The following is a 14,425-nucleotide window of genomic DNA, read 5'->3' on the forward strand; positions in this document are numbered from 1 at the left end:
CTGCATTATCTCTTGCTCCTCTGGAAAGCACCTCCTCTTTCCTGGGAATCCAGACCACCTTCTATCACAGGATTGTTCCTCCTGCAAATACCCCCATCCTCCAATCCACTGCAACCCTGTCAGGGGTCTGAAATGGATCAGAGTCAGCCAGCTGATTCCTGCGCCTAATCAAGGTTACTTTCAGAATTAGAATAACAAAGTTGAAGGGAGCTTGGAGTCTCTAGACCAGTGGCGGCTAACCTTTGGGGGCTCCTGTGCCAAAAATTGTGCGCACGCTTGCACGCTCGCGTGCCAGCACCCAGAAGGCAATGCGCTCCCCACCCCCTACGCATGCGTACGCAATCACCACCCACCACTCCCTTACCTGCACTGCATCTCACAGCTGATTTTCAGCCAGTCTGAGGCCTTTTTCGGCCTCCCAGAGGCTTGAGGAAGGCTTCTGCAGGCTTTGCAGGCCAGAAACTAGGCCTGTTTCATCATTTCCGGTATTTTCGGAAAAACGGAAAGTGACAAAACGGGGCTAGTTTTCGGCCTGCAGAAGCCTTCCTCAAGCCTTTGGGAAGCCAAAAAAGGCCTCAAACTGTCCGAAAATCAGCTGTGAGGCATGCGCATGCGCAGTGAGTTAAGTTTGCCTGCAGTTCCCGTGCCATAGGTTCACCATCAGGGTCCTAGACCAATCCTTTTCAATCAGAAGACCCTAGACCAGTGCTGGCTAACCTTTTCGTCGTCATGTCCTGAAAGTATGCGTACGTGCACATGTGTCTACACCCAAAATGCAATGCACACATGTCCCCCCACCCCCTGTGCATCCACATGTGCCTCCTCTGTGCCGCGTGCCTCTGCACGTGCATGCATGACACCACCCCCCGCGCGCATCTCCCCCCATGCATGTGCAGCAGATACCCAACAATCAGCTGGCTGGCGGGGGGCGCGTGCATGGGCAGTGGATCAGTTCTGGGTGACGGCTTGCGTGATGGCAGAAATGGCTCTGCGTGCCACTTTCGGCACCTGTGCCATAGGTTTGCCATCATGGCCCTATATCATTCTGGGCAAGTGATTGTCAATACTTTTTTTAGAAAGCCTCCAGTGATAGAGCATTCACAACTTCTGGAGGCCAGCTGTTCCACTGGTTAATTGTCCTCACTGTCAGGAAATTTCTCCTCTAAGTTTTAGGTTGCTTGTCTTCTTGAATGGTTTCCACTCATTGCTTCTTGTCCTACCCTCAGGCGCTTTGGAGAATAGCTTGACTCCCTCTTCTTTAGGGCAGCCCCTGAGATTTTGGAACACTGCTATCCTGTCACCGCTAGTCCTTCTTTTCATTAAACTAGACATACCCAATTCCTGCAATTGTTATTCATATGTTTAGTTTTCTTCCCACTCCTAGTCCAGCACCTTAAACCCTAAATCTCACCAGCTGTCATATGTGTGTCAATGTAGATCCTTGTCTCTATAAAAACAGGGACTGCTGTCAATCCTGGTGTTGTGGGTTTCTTTAGGCAGTGGCCCCCAACCTTTTGGGCACCAGGGACCAGTTCCATGGAGGAGTTTTTCCACGGAATGGAGGGGGCTTGGTTTCGTGCCTGCATCTTGCGGATGGGGCTTTGCTTGTTTGCGTGGCCTGGTTTGTGGCTTGCTGCTGACCGGTGCCAGTCCACAGACCCGGGAGTTGGAGACCCTTGTCTTAAGGCATCAACATTTGTTGATCGGAATAGCCTGAAATGGAGAGTTCACCATTGCATAAAATGTAAAGAAGAAACTGCCTACGACGAATGTGTGAACATGTGAGTGTTGGAGAATAATATTTCTGTGTGTCAAGGTGTGTGTCTCGGTGTGTGTCTCTTTCCCAGAACTGCACATACCATTAAGGGTTTGATCCACCATCTGTTAGTCTGTTTTTGTGGACTTATTGTGGGAATCTCAAAAGAGTTGATATGGTGGCTTTCTGTACCTCTCCTGTCCCTGGACTTATATTTATATGTCCGAGTCAGAGTTTTAATGTCCTAACCACCTTTGGTACATCTACATATCCACTGGTGGAAAGTGACACGAGTTGTAAAGGCCAAAAGAAAAGTACAGTTTGTGACTGGTTTACCAGCAAGACTTAAACACACAGTCTTGAAAGTGCTACACATAATATCCGTTCCTTGGCAAACAAGTCCGTACATATTTTAAGACGGTTGCTGCAATTGTATATTCTGACTTTCCCGGTTTAAATTATATTCTTTCACACCAGTCCAAATCGGAATACCTCCTGTCCCTGAAAGGGACTTTATTTACTGTTATACTATTAATAAATTCATCTGCAGGGGTACTTTTATATCACAATCAGAAAATTTCATCTAGAGAATTCCACAGCCAGCATGCTTTAACTGGACTTCAACTCCCAGAATTTCCCAACCAGCGTGCATTCAGAAGTGTGAATTTTAACTCCCAGAATTTGCTGGCCAGCATGGTCTAAGATATGCAAACTTCAACTTGCTTGGTGGGAAATTCTGGGAGTTGAAGTCCAACATCTCTTCAGGCTGCCAAGGTTAAGAAACACAGATCTAGTGGAAAGGTTGGCAACCTTTTTGTAATCTTAGAAGCCATTCCCCCACCCAACCAGGAATACCTGCAAGTCATAGTCAACGAAGTCAGGATGATGGTTACATAGGTTGCACACACAGCGGAGATACAATACTTCAGTTGCATCCTGTTGATTTTGTTTTAATCTGCCTTGTGGAGACCTCGATCCAAGTTTCAAAGCCTGAGAGCCAGCAAACCCCTGTGGAGTTGGTGGCAGACGGTGTCAAAAAACTGAAACGTGTGTCTTTAAGAGGCCTTCTTTTCAAGTTAGCCAAGATGATTGATGCCTTCTCCCCGCCCCCCCCTCCAAAAAACTTTGGGCAACAAAGAAAACAACGTGGAACACATTGATTGTTTCAGCCCAATTTGGCCTGGAAGGATAGGCTGTCTTCCAAACCCTGACCTCATTTTCCATGTTTGTCCCAACAGATTCCAACACATCAGACAGCAGGCAATAAAGGATAAAGAATGTAGGCTGCAAACCCTCCAGGCTTTGTTGTAGAGGAAAATCCTACACAATTCCTGAGGATCCCTCCTAAGCCAGCTTTTGCTTTCTTTGCTGCAGATTCAGGGGACAGCCTGTCCCACACGACGTCTTCCCCGCAACCTTCTCCGGCCATTTCTGCCCACGTGTTGAGGAGTGCCAACCCGTCTCTCACCTCCGACCATGCCAGCACCGATGCAGCAGCAGCTGAGGAGACAGCCAGCGAGTCGGAATCTGTCTTTCTGCCTGACTATCTCTTTTTATCCAACTGTGAGACTGGAAAACTCAGCCATGTTAGGTAGAATTGTGCTCTTGGCTGCCAGATTTATTTATTTACTTATTTATTCAATTAATTTGCCGCCCATCTTGTAACGAAACAACTCTGAGCTGCCTTTTCCGTAGAACTGATGAGCTCTGTGAGACTTAAACCATGATTGGTGGCTTAGTCAAATTTATCTGTCCTAAGTAAAATGTGATTTTTGTTTCCCTATGTTTTGGAGCTCAGCAAGGGTTTTTCCGCAAGGTGAGCGTCCCGCCTTGTTAATGGTTCGCCTCAGTCCCTTTTTCTAATCCTGTTGAAGTTATACGAAGGTAGAGATCTATTCTAACTGATACCATAGCCTGATCTGAAGCTTACTGGGAGTACAGGTAATTATACTTAAGTATAGTAGTTCTTAAACTTGGGGTGATTTAGGTATTTGGCCTAATGGTTAAGGCACAAGAGTAGAAAATGGAAATTCTAGTCCCGCCCTAGCCATGGAAGCTACCTGGGTGACCTTGGGCCAATCACCAGGAGACGGTGAGTTCTAGTCCCACCTTAGGCATGACAGCCAGCTGGGTGATATTGGTCCAATCAGCAAGAGACAGCGAGTTCTAGCACTACCTTAGGCGTGAAAGACAGCTGGGTGACTTTGCCCCAAATGCAGGGGTGGGATTCTACCAGTTGGGACCGGTTTGGGCGAACTGGACGTTAAAAGTTTCATCTGGTTCATCGAACCAGTATTTCAATTGACCAGCTGGCCTCGCCCCCCTCCCCTCCCCATGTGGCCCATTTTTGATTAAGTTAAATGCAGGGTACGTGTGCAGGCTCCGGGAGGGGGGGAAAGCGGGCCTTCGGGAAGTCCAGAAACGGGCCTGTTTCTGGTTTCCGGAGGGCCTCCAGAGCCTGGGGGAGGCTGTTTTCACCTTCCCAGAGGCCCAGGGGAGGCTTCCGGATGTTTGGGATGGCGAAAAACAGCCCTCCCGGAAGTTCCGGTAGGCCACATTCACCCTGGTCATGCCCACCCAGCAACCAGGCAGTGAACCTGTTGCTGGGATTTTTGAATCCCACCACTGCCCAAACACCAGGAGACAGTGAGTTCTAGCGCTACCTTAGCCATGGAAGCCAGCTGGGTGACTTTGCCCCAAATACCAGGAGACAATGAGTTCTAGTCCTGCCTTAGCCATGGAAACCAGCTGGGTGACCTTGTGCCAATCTCTCTCTGCCAACTACGCACAGGGTTGTTAGGAGAAAAAGAGGAGAAGGAAGATGTGTTGGATATATTTGCTACCTTGAATTTGTTTGTAAAATAATAAAGGCAGGATTCAAATAAATAATCAATCCTGGGACTGGTGGAACAAATTGGAAATTGCTTGTTTGTGGCTCCAGTTTATTTATTTATTTAGAAAATTTACAAAGCCACCTACTCGCTCACAGTAACTCTAGGCGACATAAAAAGGTAAAGGTTCACACATACGTGCTAGTCGTTTTCAGCTCTAGCGGGCGGTGCTCATCTCTTTACAAAGCTGAAGAGCCAGCGCTGTCCGAAGACGTCTCTGTGGTCATGTCGCTGGCAGGACTGAATGCCGAAGGCGCACGGAAGGCTGTTCCCTTCCCACCAAAGCGGTCCCTATTTTTCTACTTGCATTTTTACATGCTTTTGAACTGCTAGGTTGGCAGAAGCTGGGACAATTAACGGGAGCTCACTCTGTTACCCGGCGCTAGGGATTCGAACCGCCGCACTGCCAACCTTTCTAATCGACAAGCTCAGCGTCTTAGCCACTGCTCAGTAAGGCGGCTTACAAGTAATAAAATTACAGTATAGGGAAAAATAAAGACAAAATAAAGATAAACAATAACCTCTCCATCCTTTCAACAAGACACAGTCAAAGTTTTGCACTGCCGCTGCTGAGATGCTTGTGTAAAACGACATAGTTTGTTTTCTTTGTGAGTGGCATTGTTTTCTTTGGTAGTGGCATTATTTTAGCCTGGAAAAAAGGATAAGGTAGTCTTTGAATTACAGCTGGTAACCATTCGAAGGTAGGACCGATTCTTCCGAAAGATAGAACCCATTTCCGAAGTTCTAACAGCTGCCTTTCCTGTAGTCACATGACCCCATTTTGGGCCTTTGTCATCTGGCCGGCATTTACAGCTCTTTGCAGCCTCCTACAATGACATGACTGAAATTATTGTGGGGTGGGGGGTTAGGGTTTGCTGAAAACTGGATGTTTGTTTCTGGTTTTTGGCAGAAAGGCCCCATAACAAATAATGGGTTTGCTTGATGACGATAGATTGACTTGGTCACTTTTAAGGAGCATAAATACCAACTCCCAGAATTCCCCAAGGAGCATGCTTTAAGAAATGTGGATTTTAACCTATTGGCTTTGGAATTCTAGGAATTGAAGTCCACACATCTTAAAGTTACTTAGACAAACCTTGGTTTAATTATGCTGAGAAACCACCATTTTGCCTGATTTGACATCCTTGTGGGTCCCAATGGACAGAAATGAGTTGAGTTGAAAAGGTAACTAGTTCAGGGGTATCAAACTCAAGGCTGAATGAAGCCTGTGGGTTGCTTAGATGCAGCCCTCATGGCTGCCATGGAAACAGCGAAGGACCGGCCCATGGTGCCTCTGCCAGTGAAAATGGAGCCGGGAGGGGGGCATGTATGGCCCTCAGGCTATGTTTTCACTGGCAGGGGGCTGCAGGAAGCCATTGTGGCTGAAAACGGGGCCCGAGGAGGCCGCATGCAGGGTCCCCGGGCTCCTTTTTCGCTGGCAGAGGGCTCACAAAACAAACTAAAAACTAAATAAAAGGAGAAATATTTCCCCTTTTGCATTTGAGCATGGGACAGGAAAAGAGAAAGGGACAGAGGAAAGAAAGGGAAAGGAAAAGCAAAAGAAGAAAAGACAGGAAGAGAGCAAGGAAGAAAAAAGAAAAGGAAGGAAGGAAGGAAGGAAGGAAGGAAGGAAGGAAGGAAGGAAGGAAATTCTAAGGAGAGGGAGGAAACGTCTGAGAGAAGTCCCGCCTTAGCACTTGGCCACCACAGGTGCCCCCCCCCAACATAAATAATGTCGAACTGGCCATGCCCCCCCCAGCCCGCCCGAGGTTAAACACAACCCTGCTGTGGCCCTCAATGAAATCGAGTTTGACACCCCTGAGCCTAGAGGAAGACAGAAATATAAAATTAGGTGTCCCAAACAGCAGAAACTTGGAAGGATCAGCTCACCTTCAAAGCATGTTTTAGCCCCCAAATCTCTCTTCGAGTTTTCAAGGTTCTTCCTTACCGGTGAATGTAAAACACCTATCTGTAACGTAATTACATCCAGTGCTCGACTTACAACAGTTCATTTAGCAACTGTTCGAAGGTACAGCGGCACTGAAAAAAGAGACAGGGCCATTTTTCACACTTACGACCATTTGCAGCATCCCCATGGTCAAGTGATCAAAATCGGGTGCTTGGCAACTGACTCACATTTGAGACGGTCGCTTGCATTCTCCTGGGGTCATGTTGCTCCCCTTTTGCGATTTCTGATGAGCCAAATCGATGGGGAAACCAGATTCGTTTAACAACCGTGACACTAACTTAACAACTGCAGTGATTCATTTAACAACGAAAGATCATAAAATGGGACAGAACTCCTTTAACAAATGTCTCATTTAGCCACATACATTTTGGGTTCAATTGTGGTCACATGTCCAGGACTACCTGTATTTGAAGGAAAACCTGTCAGGTAAGTATGATAGAAGCAGCAGCACCACCTATTTCTTTGCATTTTTGCACTTCTACACCGCAGGTATTGAACCATTGAGCCATTGTAGTGGGAGGAAGCTTAAAAAAAAAAGGGTCCGGAGATGGAGTTGGTAACACCTGCCTCTCTTCCAGGTGCCACAGTTGGTCCAATTCTGACCGTTCTCTGGAGAGGACGTTATCCGATGATGTCTTCTTTGACTTCGTGTCTTCTCAGTCCTCACTGTGCTTACAGCTTTCTGGCGGCCTGCTTCAAGAGATGGTCCAGCCAACCCTTCATGGAATCCTTCCAAGAAACACAGATTCAAGCGGACCTCCTTCTGGTGACTTCTCTTCTTCCTCGCCCTTGTCAGGGCCTCCTGCGACGCCAACCATCCTAGCAGAAAAAAGCCAGAACACTCTACCCTATGGCTTTACCGAAATGGAGATTTTGGCTAAGACTCCCCCTCCCAGGCCACCAAAGCCCTCCCACTTTCCGGACAGAAGAGCTGAAGAGCAGGCTGGTGTGGTCCTTCAGAATGGACACGCAAGGATCTCCAGCTCTCCAGGGATCTTCGTTCCAAGGAGGATTTCCCTCTCTGGACTGGACAGCATGAAGAATTGGAGAGGTAAGGGCCAATTTGGAGATCCCAGAGTTGGATTATTAAAATATGTGTCTTCTCTGTCCCCCAACACGATGGTGATCTTATCCATTCAGTCATGTCCGACTCTTGGCAATTCTGTGGGCCTGGTTCTCTCCACATCTAATTCTGCACTGCGTCTTTGAGTTGTTTTATACTCTGGCTGGTGTCAGCTTTGATGGTGTCCAATCGCCATTTTCTTTGATAGCCTGTTTGCTTTTACCACTAACTCTTCCAAGCATCATTGCTTTCTCCAGTGAATTCCCCTGTGTGACATGGCCAAGGTAAATAAGACACAGTTTTGTGGTTTTGCCTTCCAGTATCATGTCTGGTGTCATGAGCTCCATACTTGTTTCTTGGTCACCTTTTGTGTCCAAGGAATACGCAGGAGCCTTCTCCAACATCACAGCTCCAATGATCTGATGTTGTTCCTGTCTTGCTTTTTTAAGGCCCTCCAACATACAAATTGTAATATTCTCTCCACATTCATCTTTTATGGACCCCAATTTAGATAGGTTGATTAGGAGGCCAGACAAAGGCTTTATATAATCAGCATAACAAACTAATCACATAGGTTGGGTTCTGTCAGGTGCAAGCAAACAGAACCATTCATGAATGATCTCAAACAGAGACGTCATTGCTAGCCACCAGTGTTACAAGAATCTCCCCAGACTGACTGCTTTCCCTTGGGATCAGTCAGATAAGGCTTCAGGGATTCTGGGGGTGGTCAGGCCTGTGTCGCTTTCTGCAGTGCAAGGACTCCAAGCTCAACCCCCTCTTAATGCCTCCCTCCAGCCTAGATGGAGATTCCACCATGAGGTCAAACAACATTGCCTGAAACATATGGGTGATGCAAAATGTCCCAGCAGCTCAGCCAATATAACACAGGAGCAGGCAAGCAATGGCAATTAGTTTTGATGGCTGCATGCTAACCTTGAATTGCAGGCAGTGTAACATCCAACTGTCCTCAGAGCCTATGAAATTCCATCTCATAACAGTAACAGCCAACAAGGTCATCAATTATCAGTCACGGAGGAGATCCACCCCGTATTAGGAAATCTGCCATTGAGGAAATAAGCGAGACAGTGCTCGGTTTTTAAAAGGTCTTTAGGGATTTTGCATCTATTTTCTTTTTCTTTCTTTTCTTTCTTTTTTTCCCCCCTTCCTTCCTTGGACAGACATTGTCTCTGCCTGAGCGTTTGGATCATATTTCTAACCCTTGTATAGTAAAGAACCAGCCTGCTTATCAGTGTCCTGACCAATTCTTGGAAGCTTTTGAGAGCAACACCCATCCTTGGAAATGTTATTCTTCTTACTCATGACTCTAGAGTTGTGTTGGAAAGGAGTTTGCTAAAAGGGTGTGTGCCGGTTGAAGCATAAAAACAAAAACATTCACACATACAGTGATGAATTTTTCCAAATGAACCCTCTTTCACAGTAGACTCAACTCCAGCCCGACTTCAATCACATAATATGTTCTCCATCCTTATCATATGCAGGTAGTCCTCAACTTACAGCAGTTCGTTTAATGGCCGCTCAAAGTTACAACTGAAAAAAGTGACTTAGGGCCATTTTTCACATTTACAACCATTTGCAGCATCCCCGTGGTCAGGGGATCAAAATTCAGACCCTTGGGATCTGGTTCATATTTATGCAGTGTCTGGGGTCATGTGTTCCCCTTTTTCGACCTTCTGACAAGCAAAGTCGATGGGGAAGCTAGATTCACTTAACGACCGTGTTATTTAACAAAAAAAGAAGAAATTTTTTACCCCCCCCCCACCTGCAGAGGCTGCCATTGCAATATTTATGATATAGGAGGAGTGGCAGAACCTGGGGACGGATTTAAAAGAGGGATCAGCCTAGAATCCCTACATAGACACAAGCGATCTAAGTCCGAACCCCTTGAATTCCATTGAGCCTTATCTAACTCCAAGCAGGTGCTAAGATTCCTGTGTATAAGCATGAGTAGCAACAAAACAAATTAATTGGAGTTTCACATGTGGACCCTTACTCCTGACACATTTTAGTCTTGGACCTAAGTGCCTCTCGAACAGAGACTATGTCCGTATGATGGAGGACTAATTGAATCAGTGGAACGTGTTATTCTCTATTGCCCTCTTTATGTAAGTGCTCACCAGGAATTATTATTTCCACTCTTTACTGCATACATTATCCTGGTCATTCTGATTTATTTTATCTTAATCAAATCAATTTCATTTTCTTGACCATAGTCAACTACCATTCTGTAGTCTGCAGAGAATGTCAGATTAACCATCAATCCTTTTTAGATATTGTAGGATAACTATGTTTTTGTTTTAATCTTAATTAATTGTGACTCTCATCAATTTGATTTGATTTGACCTAAGGGGCTTATTTTGGAGTAAGTTCATGCTGCAGTTCTATAATACTTGCCATGAAGTAACTTCAGACTCAACGGTACTGAATAGGGCTTCAAATCAATGTATTTTGGCCCCGGTTAATTGGATAGATTTGAATTTCTCCCAAATTGCATATTGTACCGGTGCTTAGAACAAGTTCTCTTTCCTTCTTCATAAAATATTGTGCTTTTCTTAATTTAGCAATTTCTCATGAATTGCCTTCTGCTCTTTTGTTTTGTTTTGTAGCAGACATGGAAGAAAATTCTTTACGGCGCAGGGATAAGAGGTTGAGCTTGAACTTGGTAAGTGTTACTTTTTCTCTTACACACACTTAACACAGTGGTTTTAGCAGGGGAGGTTTGAAAAAATGTGAACCAGTTGGCAGATAAAGGTAAAAGAAGAAAGAAACAGCCCCTGATACAAACTAGAACCAAAATTGTCCCCAAGGTGCTTTTTTTTCTCTCTCCAAAACTTTTTCTCTCCAACTTTTTTGGTTTTTTTCTTTGAAAACTTTTTACTTCTCATCCAAGAAGCTTTTTCAGTTCAAGAAAGTTCAATTACCCAAAATGATGGTTTCCTTAATTATGGTTTACTGTATAATGTGCAAGTTCACAAGTTTCTGTTCTGACCCAAACCTTGTTCCGAGGAAACAAACACAAAACAGAGGTAACAGCAAAACCTTTTAATGATCCTTTATGAATTCCGTTCCTTCACGGTTAAAAGGCTGTTTCAAACTAATAGTCTCTGATAAGAACGAACCTTGCCAAGGTTGTGCAAGGCTGCCAAGAACACTAGATAAAGTTGCCGAGAAATATTTCAAACACAAAGAGTCTCCAAACACCAACCAAGATAATCCGAACGTCCTCAAGGCTTGAGTGCAAAAACGTCTTTGCTTCCTGCAAAGAATCCCGGTCTCTCAGGCTTGCTTTTATCTCTTAAGGGAGGGGCCACTTCCTTGCAGCCTTACTCCCGGGTCACCCATGCTGCTGCAGCTGCTCTTTTCTTGGAGCATCCTATGCGCGCATGCGTACTGGGCACAGGCTCCTCGGGGGCCTCTTCATCACTGCTGCCAGCCTCCACAATCTCCAAAGGCACCACTGCATTCCCTGATGGTCCTGGCCCCATCCCTGTCTCACACGCAGACCCCCCATCTGAGTCCTCGCTCTCCGAGACCTCAGCCATCCGCACCTGCTGCCAGCAAACCACAACAGTGACACTGTCGGGTTTGCAGGCCATTCTATGCCACAAGTAAATAAGCCACATTTTAGCTTAGTATCGGTGTGGAACAGCCCTTAATCGTTTTGACCCCTTTAGCTGAAGGATTGACAAATCAGAGGGAAGAAGAAACTGATATAAATTTCTTACATTTGCTGTACGTTGGCAATCAGATGACCAGAATCTCTGAGATGACAGGGGAACATCTTGTAATTTTATCCGAAAGGTTTTCAATCCTGTGAATTTTGAGGAAATTAGCTACATGTTCTGTCATCCTAGTCCCCCCTCGCCTGTAGATTGCAATGCTCTTCACCTTATAAAAACAGAAACGTTGACAGATATCTCCACACTACTAAAACTCGGTCACCTTCAATTAGCCAAAGCAGTGCATTGTAGGGAAAATAATTTTTGCATCAAGGTACCTCAAATGCATCAACTTAAAGAATGGGTACAAAATTCATCACCCATTACTGCAATGGAGTTGACATTTCAAGGATCTTCAGAACAGCTGTATTTGTGGTCACTGCAACAGCACCATGATTAGCGCTGGACACGTGAACATGATTTCCAGTCCTTGCTGCGAGCTTTCCACAAACAAAGACAGTGGGGAAGCCAGCAGGAAGTCGGAGGTTGTTTCCATTCCCATCAATTTTTGGCCACTTATGGTCTTCCTATTTATCTCTTTAAGCAAGTAAACATTGACAAAACAGGTCTAAAGGTTCCCTGGATGGTCTAGGGATCAATTAGACTGAAAGACCATCTGGAGAACCCATGACTTTTGATATTCAGAGTAACAGAGTTGGAAGGGACCTTGGAGGTCTTCTAGTCCAACCCCCTGCTCAAGCAGGAGATACTACATCATTTCAGACAAATGGCCATCTTGTCTGTTCTTGAAAGCCTCCAGTGTTGGGGCAACCACAACTTCTGAAGGCAAGCCATTCCACTGGTTGATTGATTATTTTATTTATTTATTTATTTAATTTGTCAAATGCTTACAAGATACAGGTATAAGAATAAACATAGTGTTGAATACATGAGATAGATACTTATAAGAAAAATATAAAAGAAACAATAGGACAGGGACGGTAGGCACGATTGGTGCGCTTATGCACGCCCCCTACAGACCTCTTAGGAAAGGGGTGAGGTCAATAGTAGACAGTCTAAGGTTAAAGTTTTGGGGGTTTGGGGAAGAAACCACAGAGTCGGGTAGAGTATTCCAAACATTGACCACTCTGTTGCTGAAGTCATATTTCCTGCAATCAAGTTTGGTGCAGTTAACCTTGAGTTTGTATCTATTGTGTGCTCTTGTATTGTTATGATTGAAGCTGAAGTATTCATTTGCAGGTATGACATTGCAATGTATGATTTTATATACTATATTTAGATTGGACCGAAGGCGGCGTATTCTAGGTTTTCTAGGTCTAGAGTTTCAAGTCTGGTGGCATAAGGTATTCTGCAATGAGTAGAGGAGCGGAGAACTGTTCTTGTGAAATATTTCTAGACATTTTCAATTGTGCTAATATCAGATACATGATATGGGTTCCAGACTTATGAGCTGTATTCAAGTATAGGTCTAGCAAATGTTTTGTATGCTCTAGTTAGTAGTGTGATATTACCAGAGAAGAAGCTACTCTTAATGCCTTTTTGGCTATGTAGTTACAGTGGGCTCCAGCACTTAGATCATTAGAGATGAATACTCCAAGATCCTTGAAAGAGTTTGGATCTGACACAAGGTCTTGACTATTTAGTTTGTATTTTATTTTCTGATTTTTTTTGCCAATATGTAAGACAGAGCATTTATTTGTTGAGATTTGAAGTTGCCATTTGATTGACCATTCTGATACATAGTCAAGGTCTTTTTGAATGGTAGCACTATTGTCTCTGGTGTTGAAACTTTACATCATCAGCGAAGAGAATGCAGTTGCTCTTAATATGATCATAGAGGTCATTTATGTAGAGTATGAAAAGAGTTGGTCCTAGGACACTGCCTTGGGGGACACCACTGTTGACAGGTACAGAATTTGATAGGACACTCCCAATTTTGACCATTTGTTGCCTGTTTGACAGGAATGCTTCTATCCAGTTATGTAGGTGTCCAGAGATACCATAAGATTTTAGTTTTAGTAGTAGTTTGTCATGTACCACTGACTCAAAAGTTTTACAGAAGTCTATGTAGATTGCGTCTATTGCTTTGCCCTGATGTGTAGTCCATATGTTCTTGTGCTCACCATTAGGAAATTTCTCCTTAATTCCAGGTTGCTTCTCTCCTTGATTAGTCTCCATCCATGGCTTCTTGTCTTGCCTTCTGGTGCTTTGGAAAATATCTTGACCCCTCCCCCTGATCATTGTGACAGCCGCTTAAATATTGGTAATATAATTAAAAAAATAAAGTAGGTAATACAAATGTATACATTGATTACTGTGCTGACTATCAAAAGCAAGAGCCACAACCCACGCCACAATATCCATCACCCAAACATCCAACGTTGGGGATGCACGCCCGTTACTTCCTCCAGACTCACTGCTTCATATCTTAAATGCAAACTACTTAATGCAAGAAGCCTCACAAATAAAATGCATGAGTTCCCCATTCTTCTAAGCTCAGCCACATTTGACATTATATTTGTCTGTGAGACATGATTAAATACATATTTCCCAGATTCCATTACCACTGCAAGAGAATATCAAGTTTTTCAGTCAGATCGCGAAATCTGTAGAGGTGATGGAGTTGCTATATTCTATAAAAAGTCTCTAAATCTAAAAAAGATCCAAATTATACAAGAGCTTGCTCTTCCTGAGACCATCGTCTGTGAACTGTCCTTAAACACCTCAATCCGCTTCTTACTTTGATATCATGCCTCTGACTATGATATAATTCATGCAAACAAGCTAACTTTACCACTGACATGTGCTGCCTCCTGCCTACACTAAAAGAATGTACAACTGAACCCATTCTTACAACCCTGTACAATGCCGTTACTACACTAGGACTGGAACAACTAGTAACTAACAATACTAGACTTAACAACTGCCTCGATCTCATCTTCTGCAACAGTTTGAATTCAATTTACAGAATACAAATTAAAGAACCCTTTTCCAACAGTGATCACAGCATGATTGACTTTTGTCTCAACGTATGTCCTCACAAAAATC

General features: G+C 44.4%; 1 protein-coding gene across 2 annotated transcripts in view; it reads left to right on the forward strand.

Moving 5' to 3' along the window:
• Positions 1–14,425, forward strand: part of GAB3 (GRB2 associated binding protein 3) — a 77,539-nt gene that overhangs the window by 43,931 nt on the left and 19,183 nt on the right. The window contains exons 3-5 of one of the 2 annotated variants that reach the window (XM_026703071.2): positions 3,131–3,347; positions 7,195–7,667; positions 10,304–10,359. In XM_026703071.2, coding sequence (XP_026558856.1) covers positions 3,131–3,347; positions 7,195–7,667; positions 10,304–10,359 — 746 coding nt within the window. The remainder of the gene's footprint in view (positions 1–3,130; positions 3,348–7,194; positions 7,668–10,303; positions 10,360–14,425) is intronic. The other variant, XM_026703072.2, reaches the window with a different exon arrangement.

This window comes from Pseudonaja textilis, chromosome 12 (genome assembly GCF_049901715.1).
Source record: "Pseudonaja textilis isolate UNSWEBS1 chromosome 12, rPseTex1.2, whole genome shotgun sequence".
NCBI classification, from domain to species: Eukaryota; Metazoa; Chordata; class Lepidosauria; order Squamata; family Elapidae; genus Pseudonaja; species Pseudonaja textilis.